We start from the raw sequence: 25,439 nt of genomic DNA on the forward strand, positions 1-25,439 counted from the left end.
TTCATTTTGATAGTTTTTCCTTAGTACATATTATGCTAAAATGTGTTCTTTTTTTCTCACACACAGGGGTTTCCTTGTAGAGTGGAGAGCATGTTGTCTGTGTTCATCTTTGAAATAGTCACTTGATGACTGTCTTTGCAGATTATCTGAGGTTGTGTGGCTCTCCTTGTCTCATTGTCTAGCTCCCAAGGAACTTGTCACTTGAGTTTTTAAGATTTATCATTTCTTCCCCCACCTCATACCACATGTGTTCCAGATTTTTATTTAAAGAGAGAAACTGTTATGTAGCCCCAATTCTTTGCACTTGGCTGAATTATAAATTATTAAAATAGACGACTGCACTGATTTTATTTGGGAAAAGTCTCTTTTAACCTCCGAAGAATTTTTTTTTTAATCTTGCCAAATGTTCTTTTTTGGAAACGAATGTAAACATATTTCTCTAAGTACTGTTGAAGAAACCATAAACATAATTTGGGATCCAGAGTAGAATCGGTATATATTACTTTAAAAAGTCCATCATAATTATTCTACATTTACTTTTCCCTTCTAGCTTAAAAATAAACAGGAAGATGAATTTTGCAGTTTTTATTATCAATATCATTGTATTCAATTTCTATGGTTTAAAAAGAAAGAAAATTAAAGCAATATGGCATGTGAAACTAAAAAAGGAAATTTGAATTTAAAAATTCTGACCAAGAAAACACAGTTCTGGAAGTTTCGTCTCTACAACAAATTATGTGACCTTCACTAAGTCATTTAATTTTTAGGGCATCAGTTTATTGTGTCAAATGAAGGGGATTAGAAAAAAAATTATATCCCTTTCCATTGAAAAACTCTAGAATTCTAGGATGCATTTTTGAGAGCAGAATTTCCCTGGAACAAACTCTTTTACCAATAGTCCCTTTTTCCTCCCGCCCTCTACAGTATGACACTTTATAATAAAAAAATCAGCATCTTTTCTAGCATCAACAATTATATTATAATAAGAAAATAACAACATATACATCCATGGTAACTTGAGAAAGTTGTTTGGGGAATATTAACAAGTATAATACTATATAACAGTATGTGCAAAAGATAGGTAATCTGACATACATTAATGCAAGAAGCATGGTTCTGCAAAGTAAGACATTCAGAAACGATCTTCAGTTCTTTGTGGAGTCCTTGACATGACATTTCCCACTGAAACATTATTAAGTGAATGAAACAGTCCCTTGGTTCTTTTGCATAACTTTGTTTCAGCCTCAAAATTTCCAATTCAAGTCAATATATTAAATCTGTCCCCTTTCCTAAATAATTAAGACAAGTAGTAATTTGTCTTAATTACTTAATTACAGTCAAGATGGATCTTGACTGAAAGCAGAGAATATCAGGAAGATGTTTACCTGTGTTTATTAACTACACAAAGCTTTTGATTGTGTGGATCATGACAAGCTATGGACAACATTGCAGAGAATGAGTATCCCGGAACACTTAATTGTGCCCATGAGGAACCTGAACCTAGACCAAGAGGCAGTTATTCGAACAGAATAAGGGAACACTGAATGGTTTAAAATTAGGAAAGGTGTGCACCAGGGTTGGATTCTTTTCACCATTCAATTGTTGTTGTTGTTAAGTGCCATGGAGTCGGTTCTGACTCATAGCGACCCTGCACAGGGTTTCCGAGGCTGTAAATCTTTACGGGAGCAGAAAGCCTCATCTTTCTCCCGCGGAACCGCTGGTAGTTTAGAACTGCTGACCTTGCAGTTCACAGCCCGATTCGTAACCATTATGCTACCAGAGCTCCTTCAAATTATTGCTGAGTAAATAATTCGAGAAGCTGGGTTACATGAAGAACATGGCATCAGGATTGGAGGAAGACTCATTAGCAACCTGTGATATGCAGGTAATACAACCTTGCTTGCTGAAAACAAAGGACTTAAAAAGACTTACTGATGAAGATCAAAGATTACAGCCTTCAGTATGGGTTGCTCCACAATATAAAGAAAACAAAAATTCTACCACTAGACCAATAAATAACACCAAAATAAATGGCAAAAAGATTGAAGTTGTCTAAGACTTCATTTTGCTAGGATCAAACCATCAAAACTCATGGAAGCAGCAGTCAAGAAATCAAATGATGTATTGTGTTAGGCAAATCTGCTGCACAAGACCTCTTTAAAGTGTTCAAGAGCAAAGATGTCAGTTTGAAGACTAAAGTGCGCCTGACTCAAGCTGTAGTATTTTCAACAACCTCAGATGTATATGAAAGTTGGACAATGAATAAAGAAGACAATAGAAGAATTGATGCATTTGAGTTGTGGTGTTGGAGGAGAATATTAAAAGTATCATGGACAACCAAAAGAATAAACAAATTTGTGTTGGAAGAAGTACAGCCAGAATGTTCCTTAGAAGCCAGGGTGGCCAGACTTCATGTACTTCAGACATATTATCAAAAGTGACCAGTTCCTGGATGACATTATGCTTGGTAAAATGGAAGGTCATTGAAAACGAGGAAGAACCCCAATGAGATGGATTCGCACAGTGGTAGCAGCAATGGGCTCAAGCTTAGCAACGATTGTGAGGTTGGCGCAGGATGGGGCAGTATTTTGTTCTGTTGTGCATTAGGCACTAAGAGTTGGTACTGAGTCGATGGCACCTAACAACAACAACGAACACTCCACAGTTAATTATGATGGTGTATAGCTTCATGGTGGAAGTTCAATCTGAAGTCTTTTATGAGGTCATGGCTCTTTAGTCCCTAGCCACACAAAGTTAAAATCGTGAAATTAATGCAGTGAAAGTCAGCCAATTTAAGTTATTCACTATTGGTATAGGGCACAACATAAGCAAAAATATTTAAGTACTTGTAAAATATGTTTTAAAAAATAATTTTGAAGTAACATTTTTATGACTTTACGTCTATGTTGTTGTTGTTAAGTTCTGTCAAGTTGGTTTTGACTCATAGCAACCCTGCATAAAGTTTCTGAGGATGAGCTGGCGAATTTGAACCACTGATCTTGCAGTTCAAACACCCTTGCAGTCCACCAGGGCACTACGTCTATATATGCCTATGTTGTTGTTAAGTGCCTTCGAGTCTGTTCTGACCCATAGTGACTCTACCATGTAGGTTTTCTGAGGAGCAGCTGGTGAGCTTGAACCACTGACCTTGAGATTCAAACTGACTTTGCAGTTCAGCACATTAACCCATAGCGCCACACCAGGACTTGCTGCTTAATATGCCATTTTAGGAGTTTTACTGTGTTCATTATTTGTTTTTAATTTCACATTTAAGCTATCTATATTTACATCCTGAAACATAATTTAAAAGTTACTTCTGTAATATAAAATTTATATGTATTCTACCAATCTGTTTTTTAGGGCATCGCATCTTATAAAATGGAGATTATAGACTCGTACTGTTGTAATGAGAACATTTCTAAATGATTGCAAATTACTTTAAAAAAATCAGTGTGACATAATGCTAAGAATCATTGTATAAATACCTACTTTCTTGATGAAATAAGTATGGAAAAGTGACATTTTATTTCAAAAGATAAGATTACTAAGAGGATTTGTTTTGGAAAAGAGTTAAATAATAGAAAGGTAAATGTTATTAAGTTAGAACCACGTTAAGACTCATTGTCTGGATATATGGAATCAAATCCAAACTTTGCAAATTTGATACTTGGCTTGACATGATCTATTATATTTCAGAAAATTTGCTTGCTTTTAAAAGCCTTAGAATTATGTTGATTAGATTTCCAAAGACATTAAATTATTATTTTAATTTAAAATTTCTCAAAGGTAATGGGGATTACATTTCTATTAATAAGGAATAGAAGCATAGTTGAAGTGGAAATTTGACTTGGTAAATGATAGGCTTTGGCTTTATCAAACTCCAAATATTTGCAAGTCTAGAAGGGCCTCTTCTAAGTCAGTTTTGCTCCATCTACTTTAAAGGAGCCCTGGTAGAATAGTGGGTTACGTGTTGGTTTGCTAACTGAAAGGTTAGTATTTGGAATCCACCAGCTGTTGTTCCTTGGAAGAAAGATAAGTCGATTGCTCCCGTAAAGATTAACAGGGTTGCTATGAGTCAGAACCGATGATGGCACACAACCATCACCAACACCACTTTAAACAACTATAACATTAAACTTCTATATAAACAGAGAAGCAGAAAAAGCCATTGATATAACTTCCATTATAAAATCAAACATACTAAAGAACTAAGGAGCTTTGGTAGCATAGTGGTTACAAGTTGGGCTGCTAATCTCACAGTCAGAAGTTTGAAACTACCAGCCATTCTTTAGGTGAAAGATGAAGTTTTCTGCTCCCATAAAGATTTACAGCCTCAGAAATCCTATAAAGGTTCACTGTGAGTCCGAACCAACTCCACGACACATAACCACCACCAAACCAAGGAAGATAAATTTAGAAATATTTAAGTATTTTTTGTTCTTAGAAAACTATTGCAAAATCTTGTAGTCATGGAAAATTACAAGTAATCTACAATATTTAATTACATATTATGTGTCTTAAAACTAGTGTTTCTAATTTAGTACCAATTAATTGCTTGGGGATGTGGTCTCCAAATAAAATAGCAGAATACAGATTGATATTCTACTTACAGATTATTGTTCAATTTATTAGCTATTGCTAGTAGATAAGTTCTTTACACACTATCATTTTAAGCATATACATAAATATATGGTTAACTGCAACATAATTACATTAAAACATTTAATTTTTTGGTCATGGAATAACTACAGTTGTAGTTTATATAAAGTTAAGTTCCTCCATAACTAAGGGAATTATATACTCAATGACTTTCATAATGACAAACTCTGAACAAGTTAGAAATGTTTATCTTTTTTATTTTATTAATATGATAAAAATAAATAATAAATTAGCAAATATTAAGTGTTTAAACATCAAAGGTATTTTGTAATAAATATAAAACTTCTTAAATAACAAACCAAATTTTTCAGATTTATGTACTTTTAAAAAAGCAGTAATCTTAGAATGTATACAAATATTAAACTTTTTTAAAATTTAAGGTCTTTTAAGGGCAAAACAGTTTGTTTTCAAAGATTCCAGTTACATGAAGCATTTTCTGTAGTTGTATTTGCTTTTTTGATGAAAAAAAAAAAATGAGTGCTTAGTCCTTTAGCACTTTTTTTTTTATAACCTGGAGTAGACTGTCCATATAACTGTCTTTCAAGTCATCTTTCTTATCATCGTGAGGTCTCACTAAACCAAGGAGCATGTGTCCACGTCTTGGTTTTACATATTTTTTATATATATTAGCTATTCATAGCTGCTTGCTAGTGGAATTTGTAAAGAAGTCACATTGCTGGTAAGGTGTCCAATAACCAGAGAGGCTTTTGTAGCAGTTTTTACCCTTGACAGTATTTACTGATATAAAAATCTGTAATCATGCAATTGAGTACTACTCTTCACACAAGCAGGCTAACTCTCGGATAAGAGTCTAATATTTATTTCTCTTGGATGAGACTAACTTTTTTTTTTATCAACATATGATGATTCTTCCTAGTGTACTTTTTGCTGGATACCTCATAATTGCTCTAGGCTCCAAAGGTGAACAATTGTCCTGGCAATAAAAGCTTTGCTATTAACAGAACTGGAAGCATAAACTAAGACATCATAAGATAGGAGAAGTGTGAAATAGACGCCTATTGTTTATGCTATTGAGAGCATCCTGACTAAACAACAGCTTGAACTAAGTAATTTACTGCCTGTGTTATGAATAGGATAAAGTTGGGAGGGACAGAAGGGCATGAGAAGTAATCATTTGAAGTGTTAACTAACAGTAGATGTTCTACAGTTTTATAAGGTACAGAGTATTTATAATATATAAACTTTAGTAGCATCACAGCATTAGTTTGTTATTAGGTATTATAAAGGTATGGTATGTGTGTGTAGAAACTATAATGTTGTTTTTGCTAAGTACTGTCGAGTCAGTAGCAACCCTGTAGAGGATTTCCAAGGAGTAGCTAGTGGGCTTGAACCACCGACCTTGTGGTTAGCAGTTCAGTGTTATCCTACAGTGCCACACCAAGACTCCAGAAATAATAATAGTGATCAATATAATGATGTGCTGTTGAGCCTGCCTTCTAGTAGAAAAATCATCCTACAAACTGAAGTCAAAGAAGACTGAGGAAATTAAAAACAAAACAAAGACAGGTTAAATTAAGTATATGACCTGTTAGTAGTTTATATATTTATGTTATTTTATATATCTATATATCTGACTGTTCTGAATCTAGTAAAAACTGACAATTTCCTAGTACCTTCTGGCTATTCATTTTGCAGATGTTCATTTTTGTGTGTGGCAATATGATTGGTTCTATTATCAACACTAATGATAAGAACAATATGTGCTCTTGCAAGTTAACCTCCCACTTTCAAATTTTGTATCACAGTTTTTTTCTAATGAAAAATGTACTCAGCAAAAAACTGAAGTGCTGAATTCAGAAAACTGCAAATTTGATCTCAAAATGTACGTTTTATTTATTAATAATAGAATGAAGAATTTGTCAGCTTATTTTTTATTGGCATTAAAAATATATCATTTATCTACTGTACTCAAAGGAAGGTAAACAGTTTTTATGTTCTAAATTTCTGGAGAAATTTAGAATAAGAATAATGTGAATTTAAAAAATTTACATCAAATATCATGTGGATTCAAGTGTGTAATAAGATTCAAAATCCAGATAGAAAAATGTCTAAAAGCATGCTTCTTTTGTACATCTGTTTAAATTAACTGCTGTGGAGACTTGGATAATGAAAAATGACAATTCAAGGAAGCTTCACAATGTCAAATTTCTGTGTCTAGGATAATGAAACTTGACATCACTTTAGTAAATATAAAAAATATTCACTGTTTATCCTCATGAGTTCTGATGTGGAGCTGTAGGATAAGCACTCGACCCCAAGGTCTGTTTGAACACCAAGGTTGACAGTTCAAACTCACCAGCCACTCCTTAGAAAACCTATACAGGGTCGATATGGGTCAGAACCGACTCCATGGCACTTAATAACAATTTATACTAAAATGTTTACTTTGTTGTTGTTGTTATGTGCTGTGGAGTCGGTTCTGACTCATAGCGACCCTGCACAGGATTTCCGAGGCTGTTAATCTTTACGGGAGCAGAACGCCTCATCTTTCTCCCGTGGAGCAGCTAGTAGTTTCGAACTGCTGACCTTGAAGTTTGCAGCCCGATTTGTAACCACTATGCTACCAGAGCTCCTTTAAAAAAAAAAAATATTTTCTCACCCCACCCCCCACCAGTAATCTAATGGGTATGTTCTCAATATTAGGTTTTCCAAAGCATGTATGTGGAAAAGTAGGAGAGGAAGGAAGAAAAGAGCAAAAAAGAGAAAGGCAGAGAAGAGAGAAGAAAAATCTATTTTGAACACTAGCATCTGCCAACTTTTAATTTTTATCATTTAGTTGTGGATAAATTCTTAAACTGATAAGGAAATGACCATGATAAAAAGCAAGAACTTTCTTTATGCATAAAAATGCAAATCCTAAACCAAATTCCTACTATCAATGCAATTATGATGAACAATCCTTTTTATTTTCTCTCTTTTTGAAATGCTCTAAGACATTTTCAGGAGCTCTGGTAGCGTAGTGGTTACTAATTGGGCTGCTAACCTCGAGGTCAGCAGTTTGAAACTACCAGCTGTTCTGCGGGAGAAATATGAGGTTTTCTGCTCCCTTAAAGATTTTACAGCCTCGGAAACCCTGTACAGGGTCACTATGAGTCGGAACCGACTCCACGGTACATAACAACAACAAGAAGGCATTTTCAGACAAACTTATCATCAGACAAATTTTTCATCAATGAAGGACAGTTAATTTCTATGCCTCCAAAAGTGAAAGTGCCTTTAGTACTGCAATATAGTAAAATATTCTTATCACAATTTATATTCTCACTACAATTTCTACTCTCCCTCAGTCCAACTAAATCTCTCATTTTCTTTACATATTGAACCCCTTCTTGCCAACCATGTGAGAATTTCCCATAATTTATATCCTACTTCTGCTGGTAATTTCCCTATCTTTGAATGTTCCCTATCTTTTCATTGGCTCCAGGGAGGTGGTAAAACAAAAACTTGGGGAAAAGAAAGACAGCTTATGAAAAGTCCAGTGGGAAGGGGTGTGTCTTCAGAAGCGAATTGATCAAACTCAAAGAGAAGAAATTAGGAGATTCAAGAGGGTACCAGAATTATTTCAACCTCTTAGGTAGTATTACTTTTGTGTGTGTGTGTTTTTTAATGTTTCATTGTGAATTATGTGATAATTTACATGGGAGAACATTAGTTTTACATTCATCCTATCGTATATCCTTTCATTGTCATAGTTAGGCAGTATTACTTTTAAAGTTTTAATTGTAGAGTAATGGTGGCAGCTGCTAGCCAGACTGAAATAGTCCTGAGCTTCTTGGAGCCATTTACTTCAGTAAAGAGAGGACCCTTTCTGTCCTGGGCTGCTATAACTATTCAGGCTTCTAGTTCTTTCAACAAGCCCCACTTTCTGAGACAGAGAGAAAGCCTTTAGGAAGAAGTGCAAATTCCTTGTGAAGATTGTTCTGGCAGCAGAATAGCTTTATTTCATCTATATTTCCTTATTTGCAACATTTTACTCTAATCCTCAAGAAACTATAAAATATTATTTTATTATATTGAGACAATATTCTTAAAGAATGATATGTATATATATGTACATTTTATATATGAATATACATATTTCCTTTGGTTTTGAGCTATTCTTGCAAGCATGAACAAAATATATTATTCTTTGTAATTATATGTCAAGAAGGTGGCAACAAATGTGGTTTACATTCTATACATTTCTATACATTCCAAAACACCATACTGCAAATCGTCACAAAATACTCTAGACTATATACAATCTAAGCAAAGAAAAGGGACACATACTATTTAGTGAATTTGGGTCTGCTTTAACTATAAAACAATTTCTTCTTGCTTCAACAATCCATTGTCCAAGAGTAGGTTGTCCCCAGATTCTTGGACAGTTAATGTCCATTTCAAACAGCTTGTTTTCCAGAGAATCTCAAAACATTCTTGAATTTCCCTGTTGTCTTTACATTAATAATGTTTAAGCCATTGGGAATTAGTAGGTTACTTAGATTATAAAAGTCCCAGAGAAGCTAGCCTTTGGGTGTGAAAAAATAGCACTTTTCTAATTGTTAGTTCAGGAGGGTACTCTCTTAAAACACGATTTTCTGAGTAGTTAGGTAGAGAGAGTATTCATGGCCAAAAACAGGACCTCTTTATGAAAATTAGCTTGTGCATGCACAAGATGGAACAAATTAAAAAAGCTTCTGTCGTCTTCATCATGATCTCCTATATCTCATGCACAGAAATAGATGGTAGGGAAAAGAAAACGACAGTTAAAATTTTACAAATATGATTGATCTGAAACATGAGAGTACCAATTTTCCCTAATATTATTTTGATAGAAGACTAATTAATGACCTTTACTAAGTCAAGTTTTAGCTATTGAAATCATGATAGTATATAAGAATGCTGGATTTGAAAACAGAAGAATAGGTTGCTGGTTCATGTTTTACTGACTATGACCTTGGGCAAGTTGGTGATTTTTTTTAAAGTCTTGATTTTCTCTTCTATAAAATAGGAAAAATGATCATGTTGGCAACTTAATAAAACTCTGATATATATAAAAGTATGCTGAAAACTGTACAAAACTAAGATATTGTTAGGATGATTATGATCTTTATAAATGAGCAAGTTAAAGTTTTTCCTGTGCAAGACTGAAATTGAGTATTTTCAATGTAGAATCTTAAACTTTACATTTCGATTAAAATCAAACAATTTAAAAAATGACAAAAACCAGGAGCTAAGTATATCTCATGAAATGCAAAGAAGATATGTCTGCATATTCTCTTGTTGTTAAGTGCCATTGAGCCGGTTCTGACTCTACATAGGATTCCCAAGGAATAGCTGGTGAGTTTGAACCACCGACCTTACAGTTCAAACTGACATTTTGGTCAATTGCTTATCTTACAGGACCACACCAGGACTCATATTCTATTGTTAGTTCAGAAAGCCAAGTCTACACCGAATGCGCTTTCTTAAGTGGAGGCTAGGGTGCATTTTAACTCAGCCCTGTGAGCCATCTATCAAGTACTCACCAGACATCACTGTCTGCATCATCTCCATGATAATACATGCAAAAGCATTTGCCACACTCTGCAGGAAGTGAGTTCTTTCCACTGGACTGCTAAAGACTTTACAGACTTTTTGCATCATTTTAACTGCCCAGTCCATGCAGTATAATTCCTTCTCGCACACCTGAGTTAGAATTAAAAAAAAAATATTGACAATGGTTTCACATTATTTATTACACATGATACGATACTATATTGAGTCTATAAATGGAATATCTAATACTCCTTTACTTTCAAACAGTACAATTTTAGTGGAAAAATGTGTGGAGTAAGTAAAAGCTTGGTTCAAAATGACAAAGTATGCTTACTTATTAATGTATGTAATAATATGTAAAACACTTACTGAACATATGAAAAAGAAGATTTCTATTCATTCGTTCATTCAATAAATATTTATAAACAGCACTGGGGAGTCCTGGTGCGGTGCTTTGGATGAATGCATTGGACTGCAAGGTCAGTTCAAGGTCACCAGCTGCCCCTTGGAAACCCTATACAGTAACAACAAGCAGCACTAGACTACTAACCACAGGACCCGTGCCTTGAACCACCAGCTGCTCTGCAGGAGAAAGATGAGGCTTTCTGCTCTCATGATTTACAGCCTCGAAAACCCTATACAGGGTCACTATGAGTTGGAACCCACTCCATGGCACTTAACAAAGTATCTGCTAATAGCTGGAGATACAATGATGAACTTCAAAGACACAGTTCCTATCTCAAGGAGTCCAGCGAGAGAGGCAGACAAATGGACAATTTCAATAGGCAGAAGAACTCCGTTTTACTAACTTTCTATCTTCTGACTTTTAAGGGCTATTTAAGGGTTACCATGAGTTGGAACCGACTCGTTGGCACTTAACAACAACACTCTCTCCATTACTTAGAGGGGTCCTGGTGTGGCACTGTGGGATAAGCACTGAACTACTAACCACAAAGTCAGTGGTTCAAACTCACCACCAGTACCTCGGAAACTCTATCTAGGGTCACTATGAGTCAGAACTGACTTGACAGCACTTAAAAACATTATTTAGAGGGTAAACATTAAAAGTAAAGATTACATATTCAGGACTAAAACAAACCGAAAGATAAAAGGTTTATTTATTAACATTCTTAATGGTCAATGTAACTCATATTGTGGAATAATAATGGTGTTGTCATTAGGTGCCATTGAGTTGGTACCCACTCATAGCAACCTACAGCACAATAGAACGAAACACTGTCTGGTCCTGCACCAACCTTACAATCACTGCTACACTTGAGCCCATTGCTGCTGCCACCCAATCCATCTTATTGGGGGTCTTCCTCTTTTTTGGGAACCCTCTACTTTACCAAGCATGATGTCCTTCTTCAGGGAACAGTGCCTCCTGATAACATGTCGGAAGCATGAGAGACAAAGTCTCTCCTGGATTCTAAGGAGCATTCTGGCTGTACTTCTTCCAACACAGATTGATTTGTTCTTTTGCCAGTCCATGGTACTTTTAATATTCTTCCCCAACACAACACAAATGCATCTTCTACAGTTGTCATTATTCATTGTCCAATTTTGGTATATATATATATATATATATATATATATATATATGTGTGTGTTGTTAAGTGTTTTAGAGTCAACTCTGACCCATAGCAACCCGGTATAGGGTTTCTGAGGAGCAGCTGTTGAGCTTGAACTGCCAACCTTGCAATTCACATGGCTTTGCAGTCTGGCGCATTAACCCACAGCGCCACACCAGGACACTCTCTCTACTTAAAGCTGTTGAAAATACCATGGCTTGGGTCACGCATACTTTAGCCCTCAAACTGACATCTGTGCTCTTGAACACTTTAAAGAGGTCTTTTGCAGCATATTTGCCTAATGCAATACGACGTTTGATTTCTTGACTGCTTTTTCCATAAGTGTTGATGGATCCGAGTAAAGTCAAATCTTTGACAATGTCAATCTTTTCACCATTTATCTTGATGTTATTTATTGGTTCATTGGTGAGAATTTTTGTTTCCTTTACATTGAGGAGCAATCCATACTGAAGGCTGTGGTCCTTGATCTTAATCAGTAAGTATTTTAAGTCCTCCTCACTTTCAGCAAGCAAGGTTGTATCATCTGCATATTGCAGGTTGATAATGAGCCTTCCTCCAATCCTGATGCCACATTCTTCTTCATATAATCTATCTTTTTGAATTATTTGCTCAGCACACAGATTAAATAAGTATTGTGAAATAATACAACACTTTTCCTAATTTTAAACCATTCAGTGTTCCCTTGTTCTGTTCAAATACTGCCTCTTGGTCTACATACAAGTTACTTATGAGCACAATTAAGTGTTTTGAAATACCCATTCTCTGCAATGTTGTCCGTAGGTTCCCATGAGTCACACAATTAACAGCCTTTTCATAGTCAATAAAGCACAGGTAAACACCTTTCTGATTTTCTCTGCTTTGAGCCAGGATCCATCTGACATCAGCAATATTCTTCGTTCCACGTCCTCGTCTGAATTTGGCTTGAACCTCTGGCAATTCTCTGTCAATGTACTGTTGCAGCCATTTAGAAATTATCTTTAGCAAAATTTTACTTGCATGTGATATTAATGATATTGTCCAATGATTTCCGTGATACGTTAGGTCACCTCTCTTCGGAATGGGTACAAGCATGGATCTTTTCCAATCACTTGGCCACAGAGCTGTCTTCCAAATTTCTTGGCATAGATGAGTGAGTGCCTCCAATGCCACGTCAGTTTGTCGAAAGATTTCAATTTGTATTCCGTCAATTCTTGGAGCCTTGTTCTTTGCTAATGCTTTCAGTGCACTGGTTCTTGATCATATGCTACCTCTTGAAATGTCTGAACATCAACAATTTCTTTTTGGTACAGTACAGTGATTCTGTGTATTCCTTCCATCTTCTTCCTCTTTTTTTTTTTTTTCAGTTTATAGATACAGTTTATTGTTTACATACTATTTTAAAATTTTTATTTTAAACTTTAAAAAAAAAATTCTTATTGCAAATTGAGTGAAGGTTTACAGACAAGATCATCAGTTTTACATTCAACAATTCATACTTTGTTTCATCCCAATGGTTGCAATCCCCTCCATGCAACAAAAGTTATCTCACTTCCTCCCTGTGGTTCCTATTTCCATTCCACCCTCCTTCCCATCCCTTCTCAACTTTGTCCTTAGGTACATGTTGCCCCTTTGATTTTGTATCATTCATAGGGAGCATCCCTTACTACTACTGTTGTTTCCCTATATATCCATCTACTGCTCCGCTGAAAGTTGGACCATGAGGGTGAGTTCTAACAAATACTCTTTACTTTAGTATCTAGTCCATATTAAACATTTTACCAATAAATCTCTAAATGTTTTTGTATTTCTTTTATTTCATACAGGATCTAATCAAGATCTATATATTGCCTTTGTTGTTATGTATCTTAATTTTCTCTTAATCCTGAACAATTAATTCCTTTGACCTCCTCAGCCCCTGCCTATTTCATATCTCTCATTTTATGTCTCTTAATTTTCTTTTAATTCAGAACAATTCCCTTGACCTCCCCAACCCCACCTTGTCATGTCTTTAAATTGTGAAAGAGAGTCAGTCATCCTGTAGAAGTTCCATCTTATGTATTTGTTGGGTTGCTTCTTGTGGTGTTAACGTCATCTTTTGTTGCTGAGGTGCTGTGAGTGGACCTTCCATCTTCTTTTGATATTTTCTGCATCATTCAATATTTTGCCCATAGAATCCTTCAATATTTTAAGTTGAGGCTTGAATTTTTCTCTCAGTTCCCACAGCTTGAGAAATGTTGAGCATGTTCTTCCCTTTTGGTTTTCTACTGCCAGGTCTTTGCACATTTCATTATATTATTTGACTTTGTCTTCTCAAGCTACCCTTTGAAATTTTCTGTTCAACTCTTTTACCTCTTTATTTCTTCCATTTGCTTTAGCATCTCTGTACTGGAGAGCAAGTTTCAGAGTCTCTTCTGACATCCATTTTGGTCTTCTTTTTTCTTGACTTCTTAATGACCTTTTGCTTTCTTTTTGTATGATGTTCTTGATGTCATCCCACAACTCTGCTGGTCTTCAGTCATTAATATCTAATGCATCAAATCTGTTCTTGAGATGACCTCTAAATTCAGGTGGGATATGTTCAAAGTCATATTTTGACTCTCATGGACTTATTTTCATTTTCTTCACCTTCAATCTGAATTTGCTTTATGAACAATTGATAGTCTGTTCCACAGTCTGCCCTGGCCTTGTTTTGGCTTATGATATGGAGTTTTTCCACCATCTCTTTCCATAGATGTAGTTAATTTGCTTTCTGTGTATTCCATCTGGTAAAGTCCATGTGTACAGTAGTCTTTCATGTTGCTTAACAAAGGTATTTGCAATGAAGAAGTCATTGGTCTTGCAAAATTCTATCATGCAATTGCCAGCATTGTTTCCATCATCAAGGCCATATTTGCCTACTTGTCTCTAACCTTTGCATTCCAATCACCAGATTAATACAAGATGCATTAATCAATACATCTTGATTGCATGTTTGATCAATTTCAGACTGAAGAAGTAGGTAGAATTCTTTCAATTTCATCATCACTGGCTTTAGTGATTGTTGCATAAATTTGAATAATTGTTGTATTCACTGGCCTGCCTTGTAGGTATGTAGATGTTATCCTATCACAGACAATGTTGTACTTCAAGATAGATCTTGAAATGTTCTTTTTGATGATAAACACATCTCCATTTCTCTTCAATTTGTCATTCCTGACATAGTAAATCATGTGAGTGTCAGATTCAAAATGGCCTATACCAGTCCATTTCAGCTCACTAATGCCTAGGATATCAATGTTTATGTGTTCCATTTCATTTTTTACAATTTCCAATTTTCCTAGGTTCATACTTCATACATTCTATGTTCTGATTACTAAAGGATGATTATAGCTGTTTCTTCTCATTTTGAGTTGTGCCCCATCAGCATATGAAGGTCCCAAAAGCTTTACTCCATTTGCATTGTTCCAGTCAACTGTACTAGAGGAGGCAGCTCTTCCCCTGTTATATCTTGAGTGCCTTCCAACCTGAGGGGCTCATCTTCTGGCACTAGATCTGACAATATTGTGCTGCTTTTTATCATGTTTCAATATTCACTATTCTACTGCTATCTAACAGTGTTCCACTGCTATTCATAAGTTTTTCAGTGACTAATATTTGGAAGTAGTCCATCTCTCCTTTTTCCTAGTCTGTGTTAGTCTGGAAGTTCAGCTGAAACCTGTCCACCATGGGTGACCCTGCTGGTATTTAAAATACTGGTGGCATAGCTTCTAGAATCACAGCAACATGGAAGCCTCCACAGAACTACAAACTGATAGTTGAGTAGTGCAAATAAACTACATACTAATATAACAAAGGAGTCCTGGTGTGGTGCTGTAGGATAAGCACTGGACTGCAAGGTCAGTTTGAATTGCAAGGTCAGTGGTCAAAGCCCACCAGCTGATTCTTGGAAATTCTATCTATACAGGGTCGCTATGTGTCAGAACTGACTTGAGGACACTTTACAACAATATAACAAAATATGAATATGACAAGTGGATTTATTGAATATCTATTATGTGTAAAGCATTGTATCAGGCACAATTAAAGAAATAAATGACACAGTGCTGGATTTCAAAAAACTTGGCATCTATTTTAAGTGATGATTTATCCCATACATACAATGATTAAAGAACACTATATTAGTAAATGAAAATAAAGAGAAGACAAATCTGAGGTAATTTAGAGAAAACTAGTGATCAGAGTTGAGGTGTTAAAGAGAAAGGTGATTATGAGAACATTTTTCTCTTCCTAGTCACTACCTTTATTACATTTGCTACAATGTGGCTGAAGTGAACTTCCCAAAACACAAAATTAATCATGCTTCTCCCCTTTTTTTCAATAGCTCTCTACTAGAGGGCAGGTTCAAGCCTACAACGGCCTTTCCTTATTTAGCTTCTCCCTTCCTATCTAGTTTTGCCTCCTATACTCTTGTGCACATTTTACCCTTCAGAAATAATACTGAATTGCTTCAGTTCCCTAAATATATCTACCCTGTTCCACTTCTCTGGGTCTTTGCACATGCAGTTCTTGTTGCCTTGAATAGTTTACCATCTGCCTGGTGATCTCCTCCTGTTCATTTATAAAATAAAATCCCTATCTACTGGGGTTTGGGAAGCCAACTCTGCTCTTTCTCCACCTCAGATATTCCCTCCTCTCTGTTATCACTGCATCTCTTAAAAAAACCTACTTCTGCACTTATCTTACTGAATTTTAATTGATTTATACATATCTTGATATCTCTTAAAGGACTGTAAACAGCTTGTGGTTAGGGACTGTTGTTGAGTGTTGAGTTGGTTCTGACTCAAAGCGACCCTGTATAGAGCTTCCAAAGCTTTAAATCTCTGAAGGAGCAGCAAGCCTCATCTTTTCCTACAGACTGGCAGGCAGGACTCTAACCACGAACCTGGTGTTATAGTCCAGTACTTACTGTATGGAGTCACTTGTTGTTAAGTGCCATCAAGTCAGTTCCAACCCATAGCGACTTATATAGGATTTCTGTGGAGTGGCTGGTGAGCTTGAACCACCAACCTTGCAGTTCAAACCAACCTTGCAGTCCAACGCATTAATTCACAGTTCCATACCAGGATTCCACTATGCATGGAGCCACTACGTACCATTAATTTTCATAGCCCTAGAATCTTACACAGTCTCTGTATGGCCTATGTTGTTGTGTGTCATTGAGCTGGTATAGAGTTTCTGAGGCTATAAATCTCTATGGTAGCAGAAAGCCTCATCTTTTGTCTGAGAAGCAGTAGGTGGATTTGAATTGCTGACCCTGTGGTTAGCAACCCAAAGCATAACCCACAGCACCACCACAGCCTATGTTGTTGTTGTTAATTGCCTTCGAGTCAGTTCCAACTTATAGTGATTCTCTGTGTGGTTTTCAATGAGTGGCTGGTGGGCTTGAATCTCTAATCCTGTGGTTAACAGTCCAGTGCTTATCCTACAGAGCCACACAGGCCTATGATAAGCACTTAATACATCTGTGTTAAAGGAATGGGTATTAAATATACTATTTAGTTTTTTATTTTGAAAAACATTTTAATTATAAAAAGGTGGTGGCCATGGAGTTGGTTCTGACTCATAGTGACCCTGCACAGGGTTTCTGAGGCTGTAAATCTTTACGGGAGCAGAAAGCCTCATCTTTCTCCCATGGAACAGCTGGTAGTTTCGAACTGCTGACTCTGCGGTTCACAGCCCAATTCGTAACTACTACGCTACCAGTAATGGGTAGTATAATGAATCTCTAGTATCTACCTCCCAACTTCAACTATTACTAATCTTCTTGCTTTAGTTCTACTTCCATTCACTTCCACACCTCCTCCACCTATACATTATTTTAAAGCAAAACAAATAGGGTGCTTTAAAAAAAAAAAAAAGTTTTATTGTGAATTATGTGATCATTTACATGGGAGAACATTAACTTTACATTCATCCTATCCTATATCATTTCATTGCCATGGTTACAATACCCTCCATGCATCATCAACCAACCAAAGAGTATACCCTGAAAGCCTAACCCCCAGTTGTCAGCATACAGCCCCTCTCCCTCTCTGGACCTAGAGTCCCCAGCCACTCTATCTCTGGCATCACTGTTTCTCTGGGTAGGGTCCCGCACTTCACTCTTCTCTCTTGATGGTCCCAGGGACCTCCACTCCTCAACTACAAAGTCAATGACTCCCCTCTTTTTGCTACAAAATGTCTACCTTTACATTCCCAACCCTCACAGACAGTCCTGATAACAGTTATTCACTATTGTACCACAAGAGACCTATCCCCATCTCCTTTCATCAGCCCCGCCCAAACAGATTAGATACTACTCAGTGGAGATTTTACCTTCCTTCATGCCCTTTGGATCTAGGCTCCCTCTTGAAAGCTTGTAAGCCAGTTACTTCTTGTCTTTATAGCCCAAATAGGGTGCTTTTTAAAAATGAAATTTCTTTGCATCTGTGTGTCTTCTGTGGGCCTGGGTTAAGTTGCTCCATTGATAGGGCTACCTCTACCATAGGAGCTTTCCTTTAGTTTTCTATCTTGTTGTTGTCATTAGGTGCTATTGAGTAGGTACCAACTCAGAGCAACTGTATGCACAACAGAATGAAACATTGCCTGGTCCTGGGCCAACCTCACAATTGTTGCTTGAGCTCATTTATGCTGCCACTTTGCCAGTCTGTCTCATTGGAGGTCTTCCTCTTATTCTCTGACCCTCTACCTTACCAAACATGATATCCTTCTCCCATGACTGGGCCCTCCTGATAATATGTCCAAAGTATGAGACATGAAGTTTGGCCATCCTGGCCTCCAAGGAGCACGCTGGCTGTACTTCTTCCAACACAGATTTGTTTGTTTTTTTGGCAGCCCATGGTACTTTCAGTATTCTCCTCCAACACCATAACTCAAATGCATCAACTCTTCTACAGTCTTCCTTATTCACTGTCCATCTTTCGCATGCATATGAGGTTATTGAAAATACCATGGCTTGGGTCAGGGGCACCTTAGTCCTCAAACTGACCTCTTTGCTCTTCAACACTTTAAAAAGGTCTTGTACAGCAGATTTACCTAATGCAATACGTCATTTTATTTCTTGGCTGCTGCTTCCATGAACGTTGATGGCTGATCCAAGAAGAATGAAGTCCTTGACAACTTCAATCTTTTCTCCATCGATAAGAATGTTGTTTATTGGTCCAGTGGTGAGGATTTTTGTTTTCTTTACATTGCGATATAATCCATACCAAAGACTATGCTCTTTGATCTTCATCAGTAAATATTTTAAGTCCTCTTCACTTTCAGCAAGGAAAGTTGTATCATCTGCATATCGCAGGTTGTTAATGAGTCTTCCTCCAATCCTGATGCCATGTTATTCTTCATATAACCCAGCTTCTTGGATTATTTGCTCAGCATACAGGTTGAATAAGTATGGTGACAGAATACAACCCTGTCGCACACCTTTCTTAATTTTAAACCATTCAACATTCCCATGTTCTGTTCAAACAACTGCTTCTTGGTCCATGTACAGGTTCCTCATCAGCACAGTTAAATGTTCTGGAATACTCATACTTCTCAATGTTGTCTATAGCTTGTTGTGATCCACACAATTGAAAGCCTTTGTGTAGTCAATAAGGCACAGGTAAACATCTTTCTGGTATTCTCTGCTTACTTGGTGAAAATTCTCCAGAATTTTGTCTGTGAAGAGCTGTTATCAGGAAGGTTCCTCCATTATTCCTTACTGCTATTTCCTAATTTATCCCTCAGGTTCCCAAAACGAAGCCGACTGCCATTTGTCAAATTAATAGTGACCCTATAAGTCAGAGTAGAACTTTCCTTAAATAGATTTTTTTTAAAAGAATGTTACTTGGCAGAGCTGTATAATGACAATCTAGACATGAAGTAGGGAGAGGATAACATAAGGAATGCTTCCAAATAAGATAGTTTATTATACATATATTCTAAAAAAAATTTTTAACGGACAATTAAAACTTTAAACTTAAATATTTATTATTTCAATGTTTTATGTATATTCAATTGACTTTTGTGTTAGACACCATACTAGAAAAAAACTTTGTTTTTACTTACCAAAGACAAAAAGACTATCAGCCTTGCCAGTTCAATAGCCCGTCCATTCACAGCTTTACTAGCCATGAAAGTGAAGCATATGTTGTTCCCACTTAAAATTAGGAGGCGTGCATTATTCTCTAGAAGCCACTCATGGGGAACCACTTTTATTAGAGGAAGAACAGTTATTCAATGAGATACCACACAATGGCTATAGTTAACATTATTAAATATATGAAATATTGTATCATTTTATGAGAAATACAATTAGTGCCAAGGGAAAAGGTCAGGAAAAAATGTTTTAATTTTTTTCAATTACAGCATTCAACTGGAGATAGAGATTATTGCCATGCCATGGTTGCTTACAAAGTACTCAAAATATAGTTACAGTAATTTTTCCATAGAAAACTAGGTGATCTAATAATGCTATGTAAGGAAAGAAACCTTATACACTTTAGACTCTAAAAGATTATTCAGGAATGGGAAAAATTGTTTCACCTCTTCTGTGTCAATTGAAGAGGGCTTTCACAACCTTGAAGGGTGTTTCTGAGAACTTGCAAAATGGGAATAATTAAGCTAATTAAACTATGAAGCTTTCAAAAGTAATAATACAGATAGATATAAAATTAGTAATTGAAGGAAAGTTGATTATAAGGTCCCTGGGTGGTGTCAATGGTTAAGCACTCAACAGTATGAACCCAGAGAGGGACCTCTGAAGACAGGCCTGATGATCTGCTTCTGAAAGGTCACAGCCTTGCAAACCCAATAGAGCACTTCTTCTTATGGAGTCACCTTGATAATATGAATTGTCTTCAAACATAAAGCCAAAATTTTCAAATATTTTAGAGCACTTGGTGAATTCATTTGTTATCTGTAGGATTATCATTACAATTTTATAACCATATTCTAATTAAAATTTTCTATCATTCTATGTTGGTAAAGGTATATTTTTACCTGATAGTTCATCTACAAGACTGATGACATCATCTGCTGTCCACTCTTTAGTGTCTGTGTCATATAGCAACTTAATAGCATCAGCTAAACCTTTTAGACTGGATTCATCTGCAGGTCCTTCTACCATTTTCTGCCAAACCACCTGGCCTGAATGATAATTGAAATAAAAACTAGGCTATGACAGAATAGTTGTCTTTGTGATACAGCCTTCATAGATTGTTTAAAAAGGGAATTGAATTGAAAGATGGAATCCCATTACTTATATACACTACTTTCATTTTAAGTTTCATAATGGAAAGTCAATTCTGATCATAATAAATTTTAGTGCCTTTAATTGGTGCAATGAAGCACAGCAACAAGCAAAAGCTTAAATGAAGTAAAGAAAAGGTAGTTTCACCAAGCAAAATAGTGCTTTTAGTTCAAAGGCAATGCAATTGATGTAATCTTAACCAAAGTAAATGAAACTTACTGATATACTTTCTAAAAGAGAGCATAATATATTTGAGACTCTTCCAAATATTTGTATCAGAACAGAGTAATTCCATTCATTTTGATTCTTTACCTATGACCAATTTTCTTTGTGGAATACACACAACAAAATTTTCATACTAGGTCGGCTTCCTGCAGCTACTCAGCAGGAAGTCTCCTAACATAAATCAATGTGAACTAAAGAGATACGTGCTGATTCTAACAATCTAAGCAAAACTTAATTAGAACATCAGCAAATATGATAGGAATATATTTAGTAATGGCCTACAGTAGAACAATTCTGCCTTGAAGTTTAGGCAATGCACAAGTTAATGTAGCATATATCTATGAAATCATGAGATACCATTTAGTCATTAGGAATGATGAAACTAGGCAGGTATACAGAAATATATTTCCTTAAGTGAAAACAATTAACAACCTTGAAAAATGGATGCTTACCATCCTGAGGAGATATTGGCCCAAAAATGATATACAGTAATCTTGCCTGATTCACCATAGGCCATGGTTTTAATATACGAGTTAACCAAAAAGCACAGTCACTGCGATGAGTCCAATGATCAAGTAGGACATTCCTACAAAATAGCCTGATCCTCAACTCCAGTTTCCGGGCACTTCCTATAAAGACAGAAGTATAAACTCATATTCCTAGAAGGACTGATATGCACAATGGATAATGATCAGAGCAACTATTAACCACTGTGGTTAGTGATCTTAAGCAGGAAATAACCAAAAGATTATCTGTTCTTAAACTGCCCCAAATTCGTGGTTTTGACTGTCTACGTATGTACATCTGATACTTTCAATAATTTTTGTTGTTGTTAGGTGTCATTGAGTTGGTTCCAACTCATACCAACCCTATGCACAACAGAACAAAACACTGCCTGGTCCTGTGCCATCCTCACCATCGTTGTTATGCTTGAGGCTCATTGCTGCTACCACTGTACCAATTTATCTTGTTGTGGGTCTCTGAATAATAGGTCAATCAAAACTCATACTTGCTCAACAGAATCACAAAATATTTTGGATTTTAAAACAAATTCCATATGCAAAGAAACTGTATATACATCATCAATGTGTTTTATATATTTTTATATAAATTTTTATATAAAAAATTTTATAAATTTTTCTTCAAAAAATTTTGGATTCTGAAGGACCTGCTTATTCAGCATTTATTAAGGTTCTTTTATTGTCTTCATGTATCCACTTTTGCCTTTGTCGTATCCATTTTGTACCCCAAAACTGGAGTGGTCTTCTGAAATGTAAGTCTGAACCTATCTTGTTTTCCTGAATGGGAGTAAAATCTAAACAATGGTTGCAAGATCTTTGGTGATCTAGTCTTTCGTCACTCACCACTCCCTTACTCTGACTTGGTCAACCTGGTTTTCGACAGTATTTGGATCCCTGGTGGTTAAAGGGCTCAGCTGTTAACTGAAAGGTCAGGAGTTCAAATCCACCAGCTGCTCCATCAGAAAGAGATGTGGCAATCTGCTTCCATAAAGATGACACCTTGGAAACCCTGTGGAGACAGTTCTACTCTGTCCTATAGGGTCACTCCACCACTTGTCTGCTGGTTTGTCATACTGTGGTGGCTTATGTGTTGCTGTGATTCTGGAAGCTATGCAATGGGTATTTTAAAATACCAGCAGGGTCACCCATGGTGGATAGGTTTCAGCTGAGCTTCCAGACAAAGATAGACTAGGAAGAAGGAGAGACAGACTACTTCCAAATATTCAGTCACTGACAACCTTATGAAAACAGAGGAACACTGTGAGCACCAGCTTATTGAATATTTAAACACAATGAAGAACTGGAAGATAAACCCCTCAGGTTGGAAGGCACTCAAATGTGACAGGGAAGAGCTGCCTCCTCAAAGTAAAGTTGATCATAATGACATGAGTGAAGTAAAGCCTTCGGGACCTTTATTTGCTGATGGGGCACAACTCAAAATGAAGACAAACAACTGTAAGCATCCATTAATAATCACAACAGAGTATGTACAAAGTATGAATATAGAAAAATTGGAAAATGTAAAAAATGAAATGGAATGCATAAACATTGATATCCTAGGCATTAGTGAGCTGAAATTGACTGGCCTTGACCATTTTGAATCTGATAATCACATGGTTTACTATGCCAGGAATGATAAATTGAAGGAAAATAGTGTTGCATTCATCATTAAAAAGAGCATACCAAGATCAGTAATGAAATACAACACTGTCTATGATAGGAAAATTTCCTTACACCTATAAGGAAGATGAGTTAATACCACTATTATTAAAATTGACACACCAACCACTAAAACCAGTGATGATGTAATTAAAGAATTCTACCAACTTCTTCAGTTTGAAATTGATCAAACATGCAATCAATAATTATTGGTGATTGGAATGCAAAGGTTGGAGACAAAGAGGAAGCATCAATAGTTGGAAAATATGGCCTTGGTGATAGAAATGATGCTGGAGATCGCATGGTAGAATTTTGCAAAACCAATGTGACTTCTTCATTGCAAATACCTTTTATAAACAACATAAAAGATGACTATACACATGGATTTCACTAGATGGAACACACAGAAATTGACTAAATCTGTGGAAAGAGACATTGGAAAAGCTCCATATCATTAGCCAAAACAAGGCCAAGGACAGACTGTGGAACAGATCAATTGCTCATATGCAAATTTAGGCTGAAGTTGAAGAAAGTTAAAACAAGTCCATGAGAGTTAAAATATGATCTTGAACATATCCCACCTAAATTTAGAGATCATCTGAAGAACAGATTTGATGCATTAGACACTAAAAACCAAAGACCAGAAGAGTTGTGGGATGACATCAAGAGCATCATACAAAAAGAAAGCAAAAGGTCATTAAGAAGTCAAGAAACAAGAAAAGACCAAAATGTATGTCAGAAGAGACTCTGAAACTTGCTCTCCATTGTAGAGAGGCTAAAGCAAATGGAACAAGAGAGAAGGTACAAGCACTGAACAGAAAATTTCAAAGGTCAGCTTGAGAAGACAAAGTTAAATATTATAACAAAATGTGCAAAGACCTGGAGTTAGAAAACAAAAAGGGAAGAACATGGCAGCATTTCTCAAGCTGTGGGAACTGAGGGAAACATTCAAGCCTCAACTTGAAATATTGAAGGATTCTATGGGTAAATTATTGAATGATGCAGAAAGTACCAAAAGAAGACAGAAAGAATACACAGTCACTGTACCAAAAAGAAATGGCTGGTACTGTACCAAAAAGAGATGACCAGTATTCAACCAATTTAAGAGGGGGCATATGATCAAGAGTCGATTATCCTAAAGGAAGAAGACCAAAGTGCATTGAAGTCACTGGCAAAGAAGGCACCAGGAATTGATGGATTACAAATTGAAAAATTTCAACAAACTGATGCGGCACTGGGGGCTCTCACTCATCTATGCCAATAAATTTGGAAGGCAACTACCTGGCCAACTGACTAGAAAAGATTCATATGTGTGCCCATTCCAAAGAGAGGTAACCCAGTGGAATGAGGAAATCATCAGACAATATCATTGATATCCCATGTGAGTAAATTTTACTAAAGGTAATATAGAAACGGCTGCAACCATACATTAACGGAGAACTTTCAGATGTTCAAGCTGGATTTCGAAGAGGACGTGGAATGAAAGATATCACTGCTGATGTCAGATGGATCTTGGCTGGAAGCAGAGAATACCATAAAGATGTTTACCTGTGCTTTACTGACTATGCAAAGATTTTTCGATTGTGTGGATCATGACAACCTATGGACAATATTGTAAAGTATGTATATTCTGGAACACTTAATTGAGCTCATGAGGAACGTGTACATAGACCAAGAACAAAACAAAGGAACAATGAATGGTTTAAAATTAGAAAAGGTATTTGCCAGGGTTGTATTCTTTCACCATACTTATTCAATCTGTAATGCTGAGCAAATAGTCCAGGAAGCTAGAATACATGAAGAAAAATGTGGCATCAGGATTGGAAAAAGACTTATTAACAACTTTCAACATGTAGATGATATAACCTTTCTTGCTGAAAGCGAATAGGACTTAAATACTTACTGATGAAGATCAAATACTACAGCCTTCGTTATGGATTGCAGTTCAATGTAAAGAAAACAAAAATCCTCACAACTGGACCAATAAATAATATC

At 36.1% G+C, this 25,439-nt stretch overlaps 1 protein-coding gene across 1 annotated transcript in view; it reads right to left on the reverse strand.

Moving 5' to 3' along the window:
* Nucleotides 1-9,265: 9,265 nt before the first annotated feature.
* The window catches only part of FBXO47 (F-box protein 47), a 28,856-nt gene continuing 12,682 nt past the window's right edge, over nt 9,266-25,439 (reverse strand). The window contains exons 6-10 of the mRNA XM_006832539.1: nt 21,717-21,893; nt 20,790-20,936; nt 19,857-19,999; nt 10,188-10,347; nt 9,266-9,378 (exon numbers count right to left, since the gene is read on the reverse strand). Coding sequence (XP_006832602.1) covers nt 9,266-9,378; nt 10,188-10,347; nt 19,857-19,999; nt 20,790-20,936; nt 21,717-21,893 — 740 coding nt within the window. The remainder of the gene's footprint in view (nt 9,379-10,187; nt 10,348-19,856; nt 20,000-20,789; nt 20,937-21,716; nt 21,894-25,439) is intronic.

This window comes from Chrysochloris asiatica, unplaced genomic scaffold (genome assembly GCF_000296735.1).
Source record: "Chrysochloris asiatica unplaced genomic scaffold, ChrAsi1.0 scaffold00007, whole genome shotgun sequence".
Taxonomy (NCBI): domain Eukaryota; kingdom Metazoa; phylum Chordata; class Mammalia; order Afrosoricida; family Chrysochloridae; genus Chrysochloris; species Chrysochloris asiatica.